Below are 24300 nucleotides of genomic sequence, written 5' to 3'. Positions count from 1 at the left end.
AGCAAAGGTTTCCACCATCTGGCCAATTACTTCTCCACCAATATCTGTGATTACTGTTGGTAACATCTCAAAGCATTCTCCTTATTCATTTTCTCCAGATGAAATTGAAGAAATAACTAAAAGCAATGCTTAATAATAGGGTTCTTTTTTAATGATTCATTTGGGGGGAAAACAAAATATAGTATGAAGATATTCAGTAACAAAGTAGCTTCCATTTCTTTTTTATTGTATACATTTTGAATTACAATTAACAATAAAATAATCTCTTCTCAGACATATGCATTCATTATGAACATTATCTTCTAAACTGAAATATATCCTTATGTGGCCCAGTGAAAATGAAAACTTATTTCTGTAAAATAAAAAAAAGGAACGATGCCCTAACAAAAGCCAAAAAGCACTAAACAACTCCCATTCTCATAACAAATAACAATAAAAAGTACAAGAACATTTTGATGCTACTAATTTTCCACACTTCATACCGGCATAAAGTGTAAAAATATGTCTGATGTTTCTTTGGATGACAGCTCAATGTCCCATCCTACTACTGGCTATGAAAAGAGAGCCAGCACTGAACTAGCATTGAAACAAAATATGTTTTCACAATATGTTTTTATTTGAAAATGGGGATTTGCTGATATTGAAATGTTCATAAAATATAATAGTTTTGATTAAACTTTCTGAAGTCCCAGGAGGAGTTTATGGTCAAAACCAGACACAAAGAAAGATCCTGGTAGTCAAGTTACTCAGTTGGTCTTTGGAAAATCTAGGTTCAGCTTCCTGCTCCAATTCAGTTATAGCAGGGCCTTAAAACTGGGTCTGCCACATTTAAATAAGTGTCCAAACCACCTGCCTACTGGATATGTTGCTTGGCTAGTGTTCTCTCTCTTCTCTGTCTCTTTCTTTTTCTGAACAATCTTGATTTCATTCTGATGGCAAACAAAACCAAATGCCAAAACCTCAAAACTTCTGGGGGAAATTTAATTATTGTTTTATGTACAACTCGCCTCAACACATAAGCAAGTATTGTCTGATTTTGTTTTCCATTTCTATGTATGCATTCATACCTAGGTATTGAAAATGTGAAGTCCATGTGGTTCTACATATCACTTTACTACTTCCCTTGTCCCAACTTTCTGCTCTCCACAGAAATCCATGTTAATGCCTTATGGTCAAATGCATGAAATCATAAGCTCTTTGGCACAGGCACAGGTTCTCTGTCTGTATAGACCCTGCACAATGGGGTCTTGGTCCATGACTGGGGCTCCTAGATGCTACTGTAAGACAAAAACATAGCAATAATCAATCATGAAAGAAAGATTTTGATTTTTCTCCTTCCCTAAAAAGCTATGGCATAGTACAGACTGATTACTTAAGAGCAGGGATCTGAGTTTTCCATTTCCCATGGAAAAACCAGAGTAAACCGTGGATTTTACCTTTTACCGGAGGCAATCATGAATTTCTTATTTTACTGGAGAAACCCATGGATATTACAGTTCTACAACAAGCTCCCTGCAAGCTAAGTTTCAGCCTGCAGGGGCGTAGGAGGGAGCAGGAGGAAGGCAGTCAGGCACGGGGCGCCATGTGCATGTATATACGCATGGCTGCCAGGCAGCCTGGAGAGCAGTTCCCACAGGTAAGTTGGGGGTGGGAGGGAGGAGTGAGGCCTCCATAGGGAGGGAGGGAGTTGAGCAGGACTGGGGCTGGGGGTGGGGTTGCTGCCCAGCTGGGCAGTGCCTGAGGCTTGGGGCCACAATCTGTGGCTGCAGGGCTCCAGCAGGGAGCAGGATGGGGCCATGGGCAGCTTGTCTGGGGTGCGGGGGGCGAGGGGGGAGGATGGCTCCTCGTCTCTGCACACACTCCCATGGGGCAGAGGGGACCTGCATCCCCCTGATCTGTGCCTGGGGTGGGGGCTGCATGCTGCCAGCTTCAGGCTTGTGCTCCCCACCCTGTTGCCCACCCCTGGGGCCTCCACAGGCCAGTGTGTTCAACCCCATGCTGCAGGGAACAGCAGAGCCGTGCAGGAAGCTGCCTGCCACTGCGAGCTCTGAGTTGCCCGTGTCCCCTGTGCTGAACCCCATGCTACCACCTCTACTGTAGCCACGCAGGCAGGGACACCTCGCTAGGGCAGTGCAGAGCTCACAGCAGCAAGCAGCTTCCTGTGTGGCTCTGGTGTCCTTTGCAGCACTGGGTCACACATGCCAGGCTACAGAAATGCCAGAGGAGGTGGAGCCCACAGCAGGCAGCACACAGTCTCCTCCCTGTGCACAGATGTGGGGGGCATGGATCCCTCCTGCCCCCCAGGAGTGCACACCATGGTGGGGAGCAACCTCCCCCTGCCCAAGCCTGCAGCAGGCAGGCAGCAGACAGCGGCGGGGCAGGGAAGGGAGCTGGGCTCTGCTCTGCTCTGCTGCAGCAGCCACTGCCTTCTGCCAGGGGCAAGGGGCTGTGGACCTGGGTCCCTGGCCCCATAACCCCGGCAGCTGGGAGTCCTCTCCAGCAGGGCTGGGGGAGCAGGACCTGTGGGTGGGGGGCAAGGAGCATCAGCAGGATTGTGGGGAGGAGTGAAAGATGCCACCAGGGCCAGGAGACTGTGAGGAGTGAGGGGTACCAGCAGCGCCAGGGGGACTATGAGGGGTCCTTTCATTTTAATCACAGATTTTGGGGGGTTATCAGAGAATTTGCAATTTTCTATTAGGGAAAACCAGGATCCTTACTTATGAGACTGGTGTCTATCCATGAGAACTGATCTGTAACCTATACATTTATTTAAGGGATGTTGTCTAGTTCTACAAAAGACTACTATGTGTATCACAAAGGTACAGTTTACAGAATCAGAGATAAGTATGGATGGAACAGACATCAGGAATCATCCAGTCAAGGACTAACTGGAGGCCCACATGCTGCATATGGCCCACAAGGGGCTAATCTGTGGCCCCCCAGCTCCCTCTGGCAACCGCCCTCTCTTTGCTCTGACTGCTGCCACAGAGGGGTCTCTAGGCTCCCCATCCCTTTTCTCTCCAGGGGTTAGGGCAGGGCATGGTGCAGTACAGCTTGCAATGCCAGGGGAGCCTGCAGTGTGGTGCAGCAGGGGAGCCTAAACCCAAAGAAGCGAGGTGGAGGGCAATAAGGGGCTGCTTGCCGTGGCAGCTGGGGAGGTCATTAGGGTCATTGCCCCTTTTAGTGTGGCTTCTGGCTGCTAAGAAGCTGGGCAATCTAACCCCCTGCTCAGTGCAGAATCTTCCATATCTGAATAATTCCACTATTGTACTTGGTATTTATTGATTCCTTGCCAGACAGAGGTCAAGGAATGAAGACATTCACAGACTGGCACTCTAGTCAAGAAGTGCTCAGCTTGAATCAGAGTCATTGTGTGTTGATATGGTCGTGTGTGGAAGCTTACACTGCGACTGTTCATAAATGTACTTCTTCTGCAATTAAAGAACTTCAGTCTTAGAGCTCTACCATGGAGCACTGCAGGCCTGTTCGAAAGTCTGCTGAATGCATAGTTAGGATTTCTACTGGCTTCACTAACCTTTTGGATCTGGCCCTACATTTAGGGAGAAAATTTATTTATTGTGCTAGCACTATAAAATCAAAACCAAAAAAATAGAGATTTCTCTAATATTATAAACTGTGCTTTATTCCAAGGACTTTTCAGCTTAAATCATTTCAACATGAACATTTCTATAATATTTTGGAATGACAAAGGGATTATAAAACTGCTTTTGGTTCTGCAGACTTCATTTTGAAGTTTCCAAGAAGCCAGAAAGATAGCAAGGTGAAGAATGCATACTCAAATATGCTACTGAAGTAGTGCCCTAGGTACCCATGCCTTATTTTAACTATAACAGTTCTTGCTGAATGGCATTAAAAATAGCTCTGTAGCAAGACTGCTCTAGTGTACAACACAGAAAGGGAAGTCTCAGACCTCCCTCCTCACTACTGTGTGCTCTCTCATAGGGATAAAAATTTTAGATGCAAGGAAGCCTGAACATGTTGTAAAGGATGAGTTAATAATTTGTTGCTTTAGCTCAGAGACGAAACACTTCATACAGATGTTGAAAATCCAGTCTAATGACAGCAGACTTTGTAATTAACTCAAGTCCAGTATTACCATAGGCATGCAACACCCTCTCAGTAAAGAATACAGGCAGTCCTTGACTTACAATGTTTCAAGTTACAACGTTTCACACCTACATTTGTAAATTGACACCCTGTTTCAACTTTCTGATGTTCGACTTCCAACTTTACAATGCTTGATCTGACCTGACGCCACGCCAGGGAACAAGTTTGCTGCGTTACCCATCTCCCTGGAGAACATTTGTCCAAACTTCCTTGGACACTTTCTTCAAGAAAGCAGACAAGACTCCAGAAAAACCTATGGCCTGAGAAGACTCCAGCCAAGAACCCTTCAAAAAGTCCAACCAAGAGCCCTTCAAAAAGTCCAGCAAAGTCACCTCAAAGAAGTCCTTCCAAATCAATATGATTGCTATTTACAATAGAAATACATTAATGTAGCTATATTACTCATCTATAATTGATTGAGTACAAAATTCTGGCATATTTTTGGTGAAAATAGGGTACCAGGCCTTGGTTCAGGAACCAAGCCCCCATTTATAACATTATTTCCTATGGGAAAAATCGGTTCAGAGTTACGTTTCGACTTTCAGGAACCAATTGTGTCATAAGTCCGAGGACTGCCTGCACAGGCCTCTACATGTTCCAAAACAGTACAATGCAATTAAGTATAACAAGAGTAGCAACAAAAAATGCTTCTCTCCTGCTCCTCATTCAGGGTCTTTGAAAGATCAATATAAAAAGATCAGGCCTTAGCCAAGCACAGCAGAATCAATACCAGGAAGGGCTCAGATTTCAGCAGCACAACTAATAATGCAAGGCTCATTACATACCTCAGCTCAGTGCAGTAACAGTGAGTGATAAGCACTTTTTAAATGGTTTAAAAATACATTTTATGGATTGCAAAACAAATTACCCTCAGGAATTTCAAAACAGTGCTGTACCATTAATCAGCAGCTATAAAGGAAACCTAAATGCTAAAAACTTAAAGTAATTCATTAATTCTGCTATGAAAAGGTTCTGGTGCTTTGATATAACTTCATAAAAGAGAAATAATCATTTTTGACCTCTCTTTTATGTGAGCAGTCAACGATCAAGTTGGAAATCTGAAACCCAGGTATGGGACAAACTTGCATATCAGCATACCAAGCACCCCATCTAGTGTACTGACTTTGCACAGCAGCAGCGTTAGTAAGGCATAAAAATGTTTCCTTTGCCATGTAAGATTTTTTCGTATTATAATCTCAAACACAGTTTTAAAATTAAAATGGGATACATTTATGTGCCCTTGTTGTGAAGAAGTCTAACAGCTTACTGGGCCACATCAGATCTAGCTATTTATTCTATTAGAATTCCAGCTGCATTAGTAGGAGAATTGCCTGCAGATCAAGGGTAGTGATTCTTCCCCTTGGTTTGCACTAGTAAGGCCACATTTGGAGTACTGTGTCCAGTTTTGTGCCCTCCACTCTGGAGAGGATGTAGACAAATTGGAGAGAATCCAAAGGAGGGCAAAAAAAATGGTTTGGGGGCTAGGGCACAAGAATAAGGAGAGGTTGAGGGAACTGGGCCTATTTAGTCTGGAGAAGAGAAGACTGAGGGGGGATTTAACAACAGCCTTCGACTCGCTGAAGGGTAGCTCCAAAGAGGATGGAGATAGATTGTTTTCAGTTGTGGCAGATGACAGAACAAGGAGCAAAAGTCTCAAGTTGCAGCAAGAAAAGTTTAGGTTAGATATTAGGATGAACTTTCTCAAGAGGAGGGTAGTAAGGCACTGGAACAGACTACCCAGCCTGTGGAGTCTCCATCTTTGGAGGTTAAGACTCAACTAGACAAAGCCCTGGCTGGAATGATCTAGCTGGGGATGGTTCTGCTTTGAGCAGGGGGTTGAACTAGATGACTTCCTGAGGTTCCTTCCAACCCTAATTTTCTATGGGTCTATATTAAGATGCATCTGAAAAAAAAAAATTATAAATGCAGTACAACTAAACTAACAGCCTGACCAGGAAATGGCTCCTAGAGCTTATTATAGAAACAAATAAGAACCCACAATATAAAATGTGCTGCCTAGTCAACGCTACTAGCCAGGGTAACAGATTCTGCAAGACATTTCTTGGGTGGATAATCTGGACCCCCAAGAGTAGTTACACTGAACTCCACTTGTCCAAGCACAATTGGATATTAATAGAGATTTAATCCTAGTTTGTAGTTTCTCACTTTATTTTTGTATTTATGAAAATAAAGCTAAAAACCTGACATTCAACACTTGTTTCCCAATCATTTCCATCCAACAGAAAGACTGCAAGAGGCCTTGGACCTCACAAAATTAGAAAGGTCATGAAAGCAGCAAACAGATTCCACAGTAATTCCTCAGGCAAGCTAAGTGCAACTTCCCCTTGAGAACAAAGATCACTCACCAGATTTCAGTTGTTTCAGCACGTAGAACCTAAACAAGTAAAACCGCAGGTCTGCTTTTTTTATGCAGGTTTCCGCCACAGATTACTTGTTTTCAGACCTTTCTATAGTCTGCAGGGAAACTCCAGTCTAGGGTAATTCCCTTTTTTGACTGTGTGAGGAGGGTGTCCAGCCAGAGCTGCTGACAATGCAGTTCCTTGGCACTAACATCTGCCTGTGTCCCTCTGCAAACACCTGGCTGGCACACTCCAGTAACATTCAGCACCTGATAGGGAACAGAGATGCAGCTGCTCCTCAAAATGGGTTTGAGGAATAAACATTTCTCACAGATTGTTTGGAGCACACTTGTTTTGTGGGAGGAAAGGCACAATGAGGAGCAGAACCCAAAGCAGAGGAAAGAATCAGAAGAGGAAGAAGTTAAAATGAGGTTTCTAGGGAGCTCCAGGAGCAGAATCAATTGGACAGGTCTGTGCGACAGAAACAAGTGAGCAAGTTTGCAGAAGGGGCTAGGGAGTGGAAATGTAAAAACAAGGGTTTTTCAGGACAGAATTGGTCAGTGTGTGTTTGTGTGTGTGCGCGCACACACATGTACATGGTGGGTTAAGTAATGGGCTGAATTAGATGGAAGTGTATGGAAAGGAAAATAAAGAATGTGGAAACAGTAAAGTAAACCCTTCTTTATTTCATTCCCCATATACTCTGTTCTCCCCAAATTCGCTTTCTCTGTTCTAGTCAGACTCAGATCTCTCCCTTTTCATCTATGCTATGTAATGCTATAAAAGACAGCAAGGGAAAGAAAGGATGGAGGGAAAGAAGGATGGAGGGAAGCAAACATTCATCACTTTAGGTAAAGGGAAAGGAGCCAAGTTGCCTACCTGCCTATCTCAGAATTGGCAGCACCAGTTTCCCAAATCACTTATGGGGGACTCCCTATGCCTGAAGAAGGGTGATTGCACCTGAAAGCTCACCAAGAACTTTTTTCCAACTACTCAGTTTTCTAATAGAAGATATCACACCTACTCAAAGAACCTTGACTGGCTATGTCTTTAGACCAACACAGCTACAACCAAAAACCCAAATCACTTATAGAAGCCATACTCAGTTTGTGTCCTAAGTTTAGTAAGAAAGGAACTGGTATGTACTTTTCTTACCGTTAGGAGCTGCTCCAACAATTGGCCAGAGGAACTGGAATCTCTGTACCAACAAGTACATTTATATCTACTGACTTGTCCTTTTCTTCAATGAACAACAGTGGCATAAATGAAACACAACAATGGACATTTTACATTTGTTCGTCTGTCAGTTTCTGTTCTTTTCTTTGCAAAGTCACTGCAAAGTAGTATTCAGTAAACAATTATTTATGATAATTGTTATTAAGCCTCGGCAGTCACAGAACAAGCTATACTACAATTGCCAAATCAGTGCTCCTCAGCTTTGCACTTTGCACTGACAAAGTGTTGCTAAGGGAAGCACTGAGATTCCAGCTGCCTTCCCATATATAATTTTGTCTTACTAAGGACTGTAAGATTGCTTTGATGATTCTTGCCTGGGATGAAACGTGCAGTGATGTATAACAATGAGCCAAGCCCAACAGAAATATTTCCAAGCCTAAACATTCAAACACCACGTCAGACCCACCCTAAACTGAGGCTGGTGTAAAAATCAGAGGAAAGTGGAAAAAAAAAAACCCTAAAAATGTAGAGATCTTTTCTTTTACCTTCTAGTTTGAGTCCTTAGAAGCAGCAGTTTTCCCTCTGAAAACATGAAAGCTAGCAACATTTTTTTTTCATTTGCTTAACTAAAGCTGAGAGTCTCACATGATCTGATGATCTCACACACTGGGGTTTAAAAAAAACAAAAACCACACCTGATATTGGGAGTATCATAAAGAAATCATAAGAGTTGGCAACTCTGCAACAGGCCTTATTGGAACAGCATTATATATAAAGGGAAGTGAATGCCTGGTAGTTAAATAAAAAAGCATACACATAGATCATAAGAACTGTAGGTGGTAGGACCGAATGATCATCCACTAAACTGTATGCTTGTTAAACAACTCTTTTTAATGCTAAATGTGCCTGGATATAATTATTGTTTTCTTCCTTACAGTAGGTGCTTTTGCTAAACCTTTAGAATGTCTCTGTCAAACATATTATTATTAAATAACATTGTAACACAGAAACTCTTTAAAATTAGGTCAGAGGTGTTTACATGTTTGCACTTGGTAAATTCTTCAGGAGGAGGAGGAGGAAGCCACAAGGTCAGGTCTGCTCTCCCTTATGCTCTCATGCAGTACCCACCAGCCTCTGGCTACTTCTGTGAGCCCCTAGCAGGAGGGATAGTTTCCACTGAGAGAGGAGCCACACGATTAGTCTTCAATATCCTCCTCTGCAGGGTCTAAAAGCTTACACCTGGTTCATCCCTACCCTATAGTGATCCAGAGTGTCTCTACACAAGATGTGTTAATGTGCATTATCCTAATTTAATGCATACATGTCCACATGTGCACACCCTTAATGTGTATTAAAAATGGTGAAATTAGGCTAATCACACCTAAATTGGATACCTGCAAATGCTAAAGCCAAACCCCGCATTTGCAGGTACCAAATTTTGGCGCGATTAGTTAAAGTGCTTTAATGCAGGTAGATGCATCCTGGCACTATCTTTAGTGCAAGGTCTGCCCAGTCACTAGGGGCACATGGCAGGGCTGCAGGGACTTGGCATTAACTTTAGTGACAAGTGCACTAACTTTAGTGCCAAGTCCCTGCTCGTGTAGACACCTGCCAAAAATGCTAAATGCGCATTAATTTTAGTTGCACTTAAATGCACATGTAGATGTGCCCCACAGTGTAATAGAGAAATGTGTAGAGGCCATGTTTGATTTCAGTGCACCAGACACATTTTAGAGAAAAAATGGTATTTCATAAAATTGGATCCAACTGAAGATCGTTGTTTGTACGATTTCTTAAGCACACATACAAATAATACCAACCAGTCTAACCATGTCTGTAGTTAGGGTGTACACTTTATAGAATTTTTTGAACCTTGCAAAATTACACATTATCAATCTTCAGTATAAACCTGTGCACAGAGATTTACATTTGATGTATCTACCTCCACTGTAATCCACCTTCCAGTTCTATATCCAATTATTATGATGCTCTGTACTTGTATCAATTACACAAATTCCTGGACTCACCACAAATGCTTATGGAAACTGTGTTCTGTAGATCAGTATCAAAAGATATTTGATATTCCATTAGTGTAAAAGCTATAATATTCCAAATATACTCACCTTAGTAATCAGTTTCAGAATGAGCAGTGTAAACATCTGGAGTCCACCAACTGTCATAGTAATATGGCTTCTGATTTTTTCTTCATGGAAGTAATTCTGCTTTCTCACTGTAATCATTTTAATCATAATCTAAGGTTGCCTGAAAATATGAAAAACCATTCCTGCAACTGTCGTACTTCAACAGGGCTGAACCTGCCTTGATCTTAGGGACTGGACTCATTGCAATGTACATATATTTTGATAACTGTACTGCCAGCAACTACAGTAAACTTAAAGAGATTAGTATCAGTAATCTTCTATGTGCATATTCAGGTTTTTCCTTTCAAATGTCACCAAACCCTGTCATCTAATCCTCTGTTTGAAAGTGATGTTTACAGCAGCAAGCAGATTCTGGATGTTTTTTCCTAGGCATTAAAATACTTAATTAAATATAAACTATATTTTTGTAAAAAGAATATTGTGGGTCAACCCCTGCTTGCTTTACAAAACAATGGATCTTCTCCCTATTATAAGACAATGTATCAGGAATAATATCATTATGAAAAGCAGGGTTTCCATGGAGAACAGAATTCAGTTTCGTACTTTCTGCTTGTATTGATATCTCTTTGGACACTATTTTAACACCCTGTACTTTTAAAATACAAAAGGGCTTAAAAATAGCTAAAACAACTTGCTTTAGCATAATGATCATTATAAGATGGGGGTCGGACCTGATGATCTGTTTAGGTCCCTTCTGACCCTAAGCATTATGAAAGACACTTCTCACTTTTATGTCTCCTGTAGCTGTTCCACTTTCAGTCATAATCAGTTCCCTCTGTTTTCTTACCCTAAGCCCTATGTTAAAGAGAAATGCAGCTCCTCCTCTGCTAGATATCCTTCCTCTTCATTCTTCTTGGCATATTTTCAGTTCAATTCAGTTCAATAAAACTTTACTGACATAAGCTATACAAGTGTCGTTAGTTTTTTAGGAAATGTCTCTTCTGGAGATGGAGTATCCATAGCATTTTGAGCAGGACCCCTAGTGCCCATTTGTCATTACTGGCCAGTCCTAACCCAGAATGAATGAACACTGATCTGACATTAACTCAGGAAAGACATGCAGGGTTGTGGCAGAACACTTCAACCTCCCTGGGCACTTCATAGCTTATCTCAGGGTGACAGTTCTTAGGCAGCAAACCTTCAAAAACTGATTGGAACAGGAAACTGAGGAACAAGAAGTCATCCACAGACTGGATTTTGTTAAATAAGGTTTAACCAGGGGCTACAGATTCTTATCCCATTATCTGGATTAGCTTTTGTAACTCCATTGTCCCTATGGAGTCTTTGCTTGTTATCCCTCCCAGCACTGCCCCCTTCCCATTTCCCTCTCTCTTTCTACCTTTGTTTTCAAACCACTATCTCCATTTTACACGCTGGTATGTGTACATCCTTCATTCAGTGCCCCGTGCTGTGGGTGTGGGGGCGGGGGGTAGTGAAGTCTTACTTGCTGCTCCTCTCTGCAGAGTGAATGCTGCTGCTGCTGACACTGCTGCTATAGTAGTGTTGGCTTGAGTAGCAGCAGCTCCAGGGCCATGCTCCCCAAGGGCCATCCCTTGTGCCCCATTCACTTCCTTCTGATCCCCCCCAAGTATGTTACTGGGTGCAGGGCTGCATCTCCCATGGCAATGACTCCTCAGAGGTTGGGGAAGCACCATTCTGTGTGTCCCTTGCTCCCCAAATGCTGCCCTGTCTGACTTGTGCAATATCTCCCTCTAGTTTATTTAGCCTATAAGGTGCAAATCTACCCTGCCTTCTGCTAATTGCTTCTCTTCCTAATGAAGCAACAGGCTCCTTCAGAACATGATGGTACCTCTAGGCCAGGTACAGAGTTTATATTTTTATAAGTATAAGTGATTGGAAACCCATCTATACCCATAACAGAAGTCCTGTACATATATACTGGTTTAAAAGTGGCAGAACCCAGTTTAAGATTTGCCCCCTTCTTCCTACCCACCAAAGAGCAAATGTTTGTTCTGTTTGCTACCAGTTTAAACTATGCACTTAGAAAACCACATAATTTGATCAATTATGCCTCAGGCTTTTTGAATATCTGTGCCTAGCCCTAGTGTCTGTTTCCTTCTTCTTAGCTATTCATAGACACTCTGATCCTCCCTCTCCACTGACTGGAAAAGTGACAAAGTTATCAAGTGTTAGAATATGAAATGGGATCTCTAGGTACAACTGGTGGTTGACCGGAAACGTCGGCAAGGACAACGGGTCCTATTGATCTTCTATTGCATCTACAGTTTATTTATATTCTTTTTATTACCTCAGGGATTCACTGGATAAATCAATTTCAGTGAATAACCACAAATATTGCAAATGAAGATGCCCCAAGTTTTATGAGGTTATGGTGAGCTGGGGATGGGGAGGCGCTGGTGGCGGGGGAGGGGTAGGAAGTCTGCAGGGGGAAGAAGGGGGGGGTGGGGAAGGGGGACAGAGCACAAGATGGTTACTTGACTCCCCCCAGCCAGCATTTTCCCTGCTATAGTAATGGGAGGGGAGAAAATGTTAGACAACTTTCTGATCATTAGAGTCTATACCTGGAAAATTAGTTTAAAAAAGGATACTTTTTCCTCATATAAAATCTAATTATAGGCAGGGGGGGGTCATCTCAAATTCAGAGCCAACTTAGATTCAAGTAAATATACTATTTTTATTGCTATAAAAAGATCCCCAAAGAAATCGAGTCTCCATTGTGGCACGCACTGAACAAACACATAGTGGGCATGTCTCTATGTGGAATTAAAGTGAAGCAATAAACTCCGGTGCACCAGAGTTTACTGCTCCCAGGTGCAGTACCTGGGATTGCAGTATGTTGAGCTAGGGAGGAACAGCCCTGGCTATCAGAGGGTCCAGGGGGTCAGCCTGCCAGCCTGGGGCTGTTTCAACCGGGCTCAGCGTGCTGCAAAGGAGCTGGTGAGAACACAAGGGTGCTCCAACGTGGGACTAGCCACTAGGCAGCCCAGGCACTGAAGCACCCTTGTGTTCCAGGCAGCCCCATCAGTGTCTTCATGTGCATAGATGCACAGTAAAACATGCTGCTGTAGGATACTGGCTGCGTTTACTAGTATTAACTTATGGCAGAGTTATTTAGTTTATTGCAGCCTAATAGAGTCACACGTGTAGACACTGTGACTTTACTATGGAGTTAATTAGGCAGCTCTTCAGTAACTGTCTCATAGTAATTCCCATTTTATAAATGGAAAAATGAGACAACGGGGTAGCAATTCCAGTACATCCTCAGTTATCCAAACAGTAACTCTGTTTTACTGATATAAACTGAATTGTAACTGTTGACATTGTGTAACAAACTGTTCTCTTTCTAAGTTTTATTTAATACAGTACTGTATCTCTACTCTTGAGCGATGCAATAACTTGTAATTGTTGGGATTGTACAAAAAACCTCTTCTGAGTGTTACTCTATTTAATTTCTGTGCTGTTAAGTTTGGTACCATTTTACATTGTCCACGTGTTAGCATGTATAACTCCTCACAAGATCTCAGAGTTTATTCAAATGATTTCAACTAGCCACTTCTCTCAGATGCTGCTCCCAAGTTTATATGCTAATTGCTGTGCTCGGGTGCATGCGAACAGGAGCAATTGGGTGAAGCTAATTTCCTCAATGGTGGTCCTACATTGACAGGGAGTCTATATAGACAAGCCCAGAGACGTTGCCAAATAAGCACTTGTGGAATGATTCTATGAGAGTCCTTGGTAAAGTACTGGCTAGAAAGAGGCTTAAAACTATGAGCAGGCCACTGCCTCTTGTTGTTCAGCTCCTCCCTCTTGTTCAAGGAAACAAGGCTGTGAGTATATATTTTTGCAAACAGAACTGCATTAAAAATACCTGCCTCTATCATCAATTGCTCCTCCTAGTGGGAATAACCCCCAAGACACCAAAAACTGGCTAACTCAAAGGGGTAAGAACCTTATATGGGTAAGACCATCTATTAAATCCAGCCTTTCTAAGCCTGCCACTATTCATTTCCTACTTTCAGTTAGAAGCAGGAAATTGCAAAATTTAAGAAACTGTCACTGCTTAAAGCAGTATTTTCATACTAAATAGCGGTAGCAATTCCAATTTTTGAGATGACAAGTTTCATTAGATGAGGGCTGTCCAACTTTAAGTGGCATGAGGCCACATGCAGTGTGGGCCGCAGCAGCACAGGCCACAGCCCTCCAGCTGCACCACATTACACAGGCACCCTGGCCTCAATTCCAGATTCCTGGCCACGGGCTCCCTCTGACACCTCACTGAGTGACCCAGGCTGTAGGTTCCCCTGGTACCATGTGGTACACCACACTGTGCCAACCCCCTGGGGTTTGGTGAGGAAGCAGAAGCTAGATGGAAGAAAGGAGAGCCTGGAGACACCAGCTGCTGCTGCAGCTGGAGACAGAGGAGCAGTGACCAGATGGGAACCCAGATGCTCAACTCCCCCCGCCCCACCTTGTAGGTCACATGCAGCCTGTAGGCTGTAAGATGGATGTCCCTGCACTAGACCATCAGTGCTGAAGACACTTCAAAATGAATTGTAAGCAATGAAACTGGGCAATAGTAAAATAAATAAATAAACAAACAAACAAACAAACATCACTGCTAATTATCCTCACTTGCAAAGTTTAAATATAGATGCATGTGTTTAAAAACAAAAAACACTACAATTAGGATGCAGTCAACTGCAAATGTACTACAACCTATTCTTTACTGTGTCCACAGACGACAAAAAAAATATATCTACTGCTTCAATTCAGTGTCTATAATTTACTTCTACAAGGTGTACATTAGTCACAGATGTTTGGAGGCAATGCTTATCCACTAGAAAGAGAAAAAAAACAAAGAAAGGCCACAACGCTAAGTGGACTCGCTTGACATTTTATTACTTCAGCCTACTCCCCCGAGCTTTACAAACATTGTTTTTAAGGTTCAGAAATACCTTTCCACCATCCACAACATTTAACAATGAATTCCCCTCCTTTCATGACTCCTTAATAGTTTTTTTGCTTCTTTCCTATGACCACAAAAATGCTAATGAATCTCTCCCCCTTTCATGCAACTTCTTTCTAATCCTATTTATTTACAACTTCTAATTGTCACTTTGTAGTATCTAGCAAATTTATTTTGCATCTGCTGGGCCATAGTCCCATTCAAAACATATTGTTTGGAGCTCTGTAGGCCAAAATGCTCCTAAAGTAGTTCAGGGTATGGCTTTGACCTGTGAAGTCTTAGGAAGGATAAGATTTGGAGAGTCAGGATAATGATGTAGCAGATGCAGAGCTAGACCCAGATGAAGGGTCACCAAAAGCTCAGCTGGAAAGTCTCGTACAAGAGTGATTTACAAAAAAAAAGAAAATGAGATTTGTTGAAGGCTGTGGAAAATGAGAACATCAAGGGCCTGTTTGGAGAGGGATCAAGACGGAGGTAGAGGTATGGGAAAAGAGGAATGGGGAGTATCATTCTCAATATTCAAAACAGTTTTAACAGATGAAACTTGGGGCTTCGCCCAAAATTGATGTACCACCTCATTTACTATCTCACAAAAGAAACAAACATCACTGAACTGTAGAATTAATTCAGTCTCAAAGGGTTTTGAGTTGGATAATGTTTTTCCCCTTTTTTATGAAAAGTCAAGTTTGGTGAAAAGGGGATAGTACTCTCTCAGATTCCACTTCTGCTTTTTTTGAAACACCTCCCCAGTAGATCATGCAGATACTTCCAAAATTAAATCTGCAGGGCCATCAGTAAAATGCCCATTGTAACAAATAATATTATTTTTTGAGTATTTAACAAATACTCCTCTTTACAGTGAGAGTAACAAAATCATCTGACAAAGAAATGGATTACAAGAAGTATTTTACCCTACACAAGACACTGACTGCTCAGTCATTACTGTGAAGTCATTTAGTAGTTGCTTATACAACTACTAAATGACTGTCCAGTAACCCGAGTTACTGCATAGTAGTACTAACAAATGTCTTTATCATGACGCTACTGCGCAGTAACATTGTGTCATAGTTGTTGCTATGCAATGCTACTGTGCAGTAGTATCGGCTACTGTGCAGTCAGCATCTTGTGTAGATGTGTCTTTTATGTCTGACAAAAAGACACCACCCCTTACTCTTCTTCTTCCCTCTCACCCCACACACCATTTGTTTGACTTCTCCAGCTGTAGGAAAATAGATTTAGAAATAACATGAAGAACAGAATGAACTGTATGAAGATATCCTGGAAAAAATACAGAATAAGAAACGCACAAGGATGACAGAAGATAGAATAGCATGTCATTACCAACGCACATGGCAGGCTATGTTGCAGTTTTAACATAGCTATACTAGGAAGTTCTCCACCGGAGGATGAACAAGCTTTCAAGGATTGTTGGCTTTGATCTGATAAAGTTTCTGGCTAAATGAAGTCAATGCTAACGTTTCTAAAGCCATTCTACCAAGGATTTGATTCCTTCAAGGTTTAGCAGAATTTCAATGCTTCCACCTTATATAAACTGACGAATCCCAAACATCCTAATATTTTAAAGGCTTTCATAGAGTTTATCTTCTTGACTTTATATATTAAAGCTTAATTCTGAATCATACTAGTGTAAACAAGAGCAAGCCTACTGAAATTGAGAGACTTGTGAGATAAAACTGAGAGCATTATCAATCTCTCACTGTTTGTAAGTTTCCTTCAGTTAATTACAGAATACGCTGTCCAACCCCTTAAATGTGGCAGGAAGAGCACAGTGCCTTCCACATAAAAGGGAAAGCATCCCTTGTTCTCAGTATTTTCCAGACATGACATTTCAAATATAAATAAAAGGCAATTGAACCCAGGACATTGAACTCAGGGTTTATCATTAACTGTTCTAGAGGAGATGACTGGTTTAATAGATTTTCTCTTGAAAATGATAACTTAAGCATCTATATTATAAGTACCAAAAAACGATTCTGGGCAAATAAAAGGACTGTTATTGAAGGCTATGTTATTGCATAAGGAGTATAAGGGTTATACCATCAGTCAAACTTAAGCCCCATCCCCACATATCAAAATATACTTTAAAATGAGATGTCTTATTATTGCACAAAGCAAGAGCAGTGCTGGTATTGATTAAAATAAATAGCTACAGAATTAGTTGCATAGAAAACTTTTTACACTGGGAGGGGGAACTGCCCCCAAGAACCCCAAAATAGAAAACTGTTGTCAATTGATTGAAGTAATAGTTCAAAAGTCTTTGCTGGTTAGAAGAGAAATCTAGACACCTGGATAATGATTTACCACTTCATGGGGAGACCCATGGTTTATATGGGCTGAACCACTGTCTGAAAAACAGGAAACAGGAAATGGTCATTTAAAAAAAAATGGAAGTTGGATGTTGTTATTTATTATGTATTATGGATGTTATTATTTATTATATACATTATAAAAAAAACAGAAACAACTTCCACTAAAACGCGACATTATAGATAGGTTACAAATCTCTCCCTGAATCTTACATATTATACCTGGTTTTGATTTGAATATACATTTATGACCTATATACTTCTAGCAGTATGCAGCTCATTCTGCTTCCCTCAAAAGGATGGCTTTTTGTGAAATGACAAGGGAAAAGAATAAACAACTGATTTAACAGTTCAACAGTGGATTTAACTTAAATGTTTAAAGAATTAAAAAAAAAAAAACTTTAGGAAGAATAATGAGTTGTTACATTCAGCAAAGGTAAAGGAGTAAAACCCCCTTTACTCGACCCTTTAAATAGCCTGCTTCACATTTCAGACACTATCTTATATTAATAAGTTATTCAGTAAAAGCCACACTCTAGCAGGAAGTTATAAATGCCAATGGCCAGATAAACTAAAATATACACAGCAGCAAAATGCTATCCAGATTATGGTAGCTGATGAATGTCCACAAAAGACATATTAAACATATACTGCAAATGTTTTTAGCCTGCTTTCTACTCAGCTAGCTATTGAAATCATTATGACATTTATGTAATGTTTCTATCATAGGTCCAAATCTAGAATTTATTTTAAAGCAATGTAGGAAAAATAATGTCATATGTAAACATAATATACATATTTCAGCTTTTAAATCATAGGTCTCCTAATGTACCTCATTTAATCACTTCATATTGTTATCAGGGATGTACTACAAATATTTTTCTGCTGGGTACAGTGGGCAGAAAATTCTAGTAAATACAGTATAAAACTGTCAGTCTAACCTTTTAGGCCGTATTGTCTAAGTTCATATAAGAAGTTACTAGGTATGTTCTGCTGCCCCCATGTTCCTTGTACATACTTTAGCTAGCATTATGAAAGATAATGATTCATTTAATCCATTGCAAGACAAGCATTATGAAAAAAAATATTTTGACAGATGATTTTTTTTCTTTGCATAACTTTGACACCATGAAGGATGTGTAAGGATGAAAACAATCAAATTTAACATTACATGACAATGATTTAACTGTTTTCTAATTATTACAAAGAAGGTCACATTTGCATTTTATAAACATTTACACAAGAAATTAAATACCAGTAGACTTTTCTTGTTTAGGTTGTAAAGGTAATTAAAAAAAAAAAAAAATCAAGAAGGCTTTAGGAAAAAGATGTATGATTTCTTAGAAACCACATGGATTGTTCATAGTTACTGAGAGTAGTTTCTGAATCCACAACCAAACAACTATTTTTCCTTGTTTCTATAGTTAATTTTCCACCCAAAATTACTTGACTCAGACTTCTTGTAATTTTTGTCCTTTGATCTATGCTATAAACAAAGCCTACAGAAGCTTGCTTGAAAAAGTGTGCATTTCATTTATATCTTTTCTAATTTGTATGCAATTATATATAGCATTTGTACTAGCAATTACGTCACACTTCCCCAGGAGACATTTTTCCCCCTGAACTTTCCAGCTCCTGCATCTACAGCATACGAGTCCCCCTACACAACATTGCTTCCTAATACACTCATAACATAACTTCCACATGTGTAGAGACAGTAAGGAGTTTGGCACACTCACATACCTAAGCTATCAAAAATACCTCATTTCAGCTGCATCTGCCAAGAAGACTGCATCCACATCCACCTCCAGAGAGAAAGACACAGCCATAAGGATGCACTTTGTGATTTCTTAGCAGTATCACCAAAACACAAGGGAATAGTGATTCCAGTTCACATTTACATTAACCAAATCCTGGAGCTGGTTGAGGGTGGAATGGGCCCTAGATGTTACGCAGCACATCCTGAACACTGCTCTAAATTATCCTGGATTTCCTATGGACCAGTCTGCTTGGTAAGGACTGACAGGGTATATCAGAACTTGACTGTGCCTTGCCACTGCTCTGCCAACCACTACCTACCTCTTCTCTGGCCCTTGCACCTCATGATGGGATATGCACGTTGTAAAGCCAACTGCATAAGAGGTTCTCCATTCTTTTCCACCACTACAAGAGCAGGATTATACCCTCATAGCAGCACATGAGAGATGTGCACACTTGATTCAAGTAGTACCCAAGGAGCAACACTGTAGTTGCTCTGAACTGAGCTAGAATAGTCCTTCACCTCAAACCACAGACAATAGCAGAAGTGCTCATGGCAGGGCCCTGTTAGATTCCAAATGAATCTGTGAATTTTGCTAAATACCTTGTCACAAGGACACAGAAAATGAGAGGACCTCAAGCCTCATACTACCACTTACAAAGACTAGCTAGCTAGGTCCCTAAGCAGGCCCTGAAAAATGAGGTTTAAATGATGCTTGGCTATACCTTGGAAAGGGCCTCTAATTTGGAAGGCTCTAATCTTTTCTGAGGCTACACCTCAAATTATAAACAACCAGATTATGCCATCATCAGTCACTTTGAGTAGTATCCAGTTCATCAAATAGCTCCACGGAAGTGAACTGAAGTACTTGAGAATGAAGGCAATATTCAGCATGAAGAAAGATGATACAATGTGGACAGAAGAAAGGAAGTAAGTAATTGACCATTGTTTATCCCAGAAGGATTGGTCCCTTTCAAAAAGTATATATTTATAAATGTGCTACTCTAACAAATAGGGTGGCAGTTAAGATGAGCTGCTATAAAGAAAACCGTTACTGCCAATGATGGGGAATAAAAACTGGATTCATTAATCTGCCCAGGTACAGAGATACTGGTCTGGAATAACAGATAGCTTTGATGATCCAGTGCCAAAACTGCTTTTATAAAGCCTTCTATAATTTTCCTAACAAGACAGTCTCCATTAACTTTGTCCTTCAACAGTTGATACATAGAGAAGAACAAATTCAGCAGACTTATGGGATATCAGTTGTTCTCTAAATCAAGGTAAATGGACCAAACAATGTTTTCTTTTCTATCACCACAGCTGAGATCAAAATCTGGCTCACGGAGACAAAAAAAACACAGGCCCCTTTTCACTTTCTAATACATTATAACTCGATAGAATTTTGGGAGGGATGAAGTTATCCAAAAAGTACAGATATGTAAAAAATTGCCGTTCTCTTCTAAATAGGAAGATCTGCAACACATGTGTTGTCACTTAGGTAAGTGAATGACCTACTTTAAGTTAATAAACTGAAAACACTACAGGAAAAGGTAGAGACAAAACTAATAGCCATTGTCATGTTGTAGCTTTCAGGGCCTCACATTTCTGTTGTTTGTTCACCAGGTTATTAGGAGAAGAAAAAGGAGGATATTTTTCACGGAATCACTGTATTAAAAGACCTCTCCAACCATCAGATTAAAAATTTAACAGCTTTGAATTTTTTATGCACATTTTCCTTTTTAAAAAGGGACTCAACAGTTGTGTTCCAGAGTAGAGTAGTAATCTCCCTTGTGGTGCACACTATCTCTTTGTGCATAAAACACAAAAAGCAGATATGGAGAAAAGAGAGAAGTGAAAACCGAGAGGTAAAAAAATCATTAGAAGAAACAACTTTTGTCAATTGCCAACAGGAAACACATCCTCAAAAAAAAATTAAAACAACAACAGCAATAGACAAGGACAGCGAGAGAGAACTAACTTGGTAATACTTTCTTTCAATTGCATTAGCATCACAAAAATCTTTGCTACAATTAACAGTTCTTTGTTTATGGTCTAAGCAGACAAGCTAAAGACTATATGGAGAGAGATCTAACCACATCAGTGGTCAAGAGGGAACACGTGGCTGTGACAAGTAGCTTATGGAGCTGCTGTACTTCTAGGTCCCCTTTCTTGCCTCATGCTAACAATGTATCCCTTGTTGTCCAGTGGAACCACTGGCAGCACCCTTCAACAGTCCTAAATTTGCTCTGACATAATTTATAAGTACAATTTTAATAAAGAAAAGGTAAGAGGGAATCGGAGATGCGGAAATTGGCAGCACCCTTCAGAACAGCCAACATTGCTGGCATAGGGCAGGGAGGACAGCATGCTCCCTTCTCCTAAGAGATGCTGCAGCAAGACTAGTAGTCCCTTTGCACTGTACCTCCCTGAAGCATGTTCCTTCATAGCGATGTGGCACCTTGTCAACCTTATCACAAGACGGTGAAGAAATAGCATTACAAAATCCAAAGCAGTTACAGCCAGATCCTCAGCTGGTGTATAGAGTCATAGAATTGTAGGAAAGTGAGGCTAGAAGGGACCTCAGGAGATCACCTAGTTCAGCCCCTGCTCAAGGGGAACTGAAAGAGCTCCATTTAAGTCAAAGGAACTTATATCAACTTAGGATCTTTTCAGAGTGTGATTAAAGATATGGAGACCTGTATTGCAGCATGCTACTGATCTGCTCTTTTAAAAAAAAAACCTGAACCTCCAGAAGGGACATAAAAAACCCTCCAAAGAACAACCCTTTTTCACTTTGGCCACTTCAGATATCTACAGGGATGGGATCTTCATCTGCCTTCTTTTTCTACTTGAAATTCAACCTTAGAAGCCTGTTTGTCTGTAAGAGCCAAACTTATAGATACAGACACATGCAACTTCTAGAAAGTCAGTGCAATAGTACTGTTGGTCTAATTAAAGAAATTTTTTTGCAAAAATCTTGTTGGTCTAATAAATGATATCATCTCTACTATGAGTCCTGAGTGCAACAGTAAAATTTTGAAATCGAAATAGAAAAGAGAATTTTCTGCCACAATTTCTCTCTCATCTGAAATCTGCCTGTGCAATGAAACATTAGGAGCATAGGACTGGAAGGGGCTTCCTGCACTATCCAGTAGTCCAGTACCCTGAGTTTGCAGGAAATCATTATGCAAAGAATCCCCAAATTGCCACTTCAGATCCTTGCATCCAACTTCAAGGCACAATATCTTTGTGCCTTGAAACACCAGCAACACCTTATAACATGCTAAAGGTAAAAACAGGGGAGATGATGGCCCTGCACTTGCAGGGAAGTAACAAATAGTAGATCCTAGGAAAAGAAGCATGTATCTCACTACAGAGGAAGGGAAAAACTTCTCTGGATCTTGCCAATCTGACCCGGGGAAAAAATTATTTCCTGACCCTGGTGATTGGTATGATAAGTGATATGTGAAAGATTTGAAAGTAACACATATACTCAAATAGTATTTTTAAATGTTTCAATGAAGAGCATAATGCAGTAACACATTAAAATAAAATTCTTAGTATAAGCTATAAACTGGGGCCTTTATTCAGATAAAGCTGCCAGAGGTCAACAAAAGTTTTACAGGGGGGTGAACTGGGCTTCATGTGAGCTATGCAGTCAGTCTCACCTGACTGCATCTGGTGACCCTTCGGAGCCCCCATGTTTTTTTCATAGCTATGTGGAAATACCCAAGTGAGACACTGTGATACCAGTTTGAAAATCTAACTCCACCTAAACAAGAGAGCTGCACCTTTGACAGGAAACAAAACACGACTCCAGCAATAAATCAACTGAATGATTAAGGGGTCCCAGACTACATCCCTTAAGCAGACACCTGCATGAACTGACATGAATGTTTTATCAGAACCAGGGCTGATGCTGATTGCCTGCCCATCCTGAAGGCCAAGGGGTTCAGTGGCACACAGCTCCAGGATCAGGCTGCTGTTGCGAGAACAGCGTAACCCTCACAAACTGCAGACACATTTAGGTCTCCAAGCAGGTCAAGCACGTTGCTGCACGGCATCCCCTTACTTAGATGTGCCTGGGAGCTTAAAAACAGGCTTGGAACAAACTTGCAAACCAGAAAGGCGAGCTGTGGAGCGAGCTGGCTGGTGAGTCTGGATACAAATCTAAAAAGTCTCTGAACCAGAACACCCTGCTGCTGCATCTTTTGCACAGGAAAGGCTCGTGCACAACGCTGACTTCAAAGAGTCTTAAAAGCCGGGTACAAATCCCCAGCTGGATCAACTGCTAGGGCTGCCTTCCCTTCTGGGGGTACTTGCCTCAAGGGCTGCCCCCCGGGCAATGCGGAGCGCCCAGAGCCCCGGAAAGCGAGTGATGTCTCTGTAGGTCCTTTCCACTCCAGCCCCACAGGCTTCTCCACTCCGGTCTTCTCCACTTGGGCGGGAGGAAGATGTGCATGGAGAAGCCCCCAACCCCCTTCACTTGGGGGGAGATGTGCATGGAAAAGCCCCCCAGCCCTTTCCACTCAGGTCCTCTCCATTCAGGAGGGAAATCTTGTTTTGTGTTTTAATGGAAAATTTTTCGTGTTTCAAGCCATGTCAGCCAAATCCATTTCAAACCCGTGAGTCGGTCAAGACCCGTGAGTGGAGGGAGACGTGCATGCAGAAGCCCCTCAGGCCATGGCTTACCTGAGCCCGTCATGTTAACCCTAAGCAGGTGGCTTCTCCGGGAGGAAAAGAAGGCGGAGATGTCGCTTTGGGAGCGGCCCCGGGGGCCAGCATCGCCCTGTGCCAGGCAGGGGGGCGGCGGAGCGGCCCCCGGGGAGCTGCCCTTCCCGCCCTCCATGCCCCCGAGCAGGGCCCGCGGGCTGTGAGGCGAGGCGAGAGCCCCGAGCAGCAGCCCCGAGGCTGAGCCGGGCAGGGCGGGTCGAGAAAAGTTTGCACAGGAAGGAGCCGCCCACTGCCTGCAAGCTCCTCTCCTGCTGCCCCCGGGGATGCTTTCTGCCCATCCCTGGGCTTCATGCAGCGGGATGTGCCCGGGGGTGGAGATGGACACACAAAAACACAACCCCCCCCCCCACACACACGGGAGCACGCCAGGTGAGGACCTTTCCCATAGCCCAGCTTACCCACTCAATGGTGGTTTTAGGACTTCCCTTTCCTTGCTCCAGCAGCTGGGTTTCCCCCCAGGGGGGATGGAGATCAGGAAAAGCAGAAGGGCAGCATTTGGTGCCCACTTTCCACGAGTGACCCCTCGTGCTGCCGGGGAGTGACAGCCCGTCTGTGCCGGGAGAGGACATCATTGAGGTGCAAACCTGCCCCAGGCTTTTCCTTTTGCCAGGACTGCAGAAGAAGGAGGGCTTGACTCCACTTTTACTTTCTGCTCCCCGGGAACAACAAAGGCATGGTCAGTGAGAGCAGAGTGAAGGCAGGG

The 24300-nt window shown here is 41.9% G+C and overlaps 1 protein-coding gene across 4 annotated transcripts in view; it reads right to left on the bottom strand.

Moving 5' to 3' along the window:
* Positions 1-23727, bottom strand: part of PHACTR2 (phosphatase and actin regulator 2) — a 243410-nt gene extending 219683 nt beyond the window's left edge. For all 4 annotated transcript variants that reach the window (XM_090040762.1, XM_090040788.1, XM_090040778.1 and 1 more), the window contains exon 1: positions 23556-23727. In XM_090040762.1, coding sequence (XP_089896888.1) covers positions 23556-23712 — 157 coding nt within the window. In that variant the 5' untranslated portion in view covers positions 23713-23727. The remainder of the gene's footprint in view (positions 1-23555) is intronic.
* Positions 23728-24300: the final 573 nt, after the last annotated feature.

The sequence above is a fragment of the Crocodylus siamensis genome, chromosome 1 (assembly GCF_052110815.1).
Source record: "Crocodylus siamensis isolate JL-2025a chromosome 1, ASM5211081v1, whole genome shotgun sequence".
Lineage (NCBI taxonomy): Eukaryota > Metazoa > Chordata > Crocodylia > Crocodylidae > Crocodylus > Crocodylus siamensis.
Note: the sequence above shows the minus strand (reverse complement) of the source record. Positions and strands in the feature narration are given on the sequence as shown.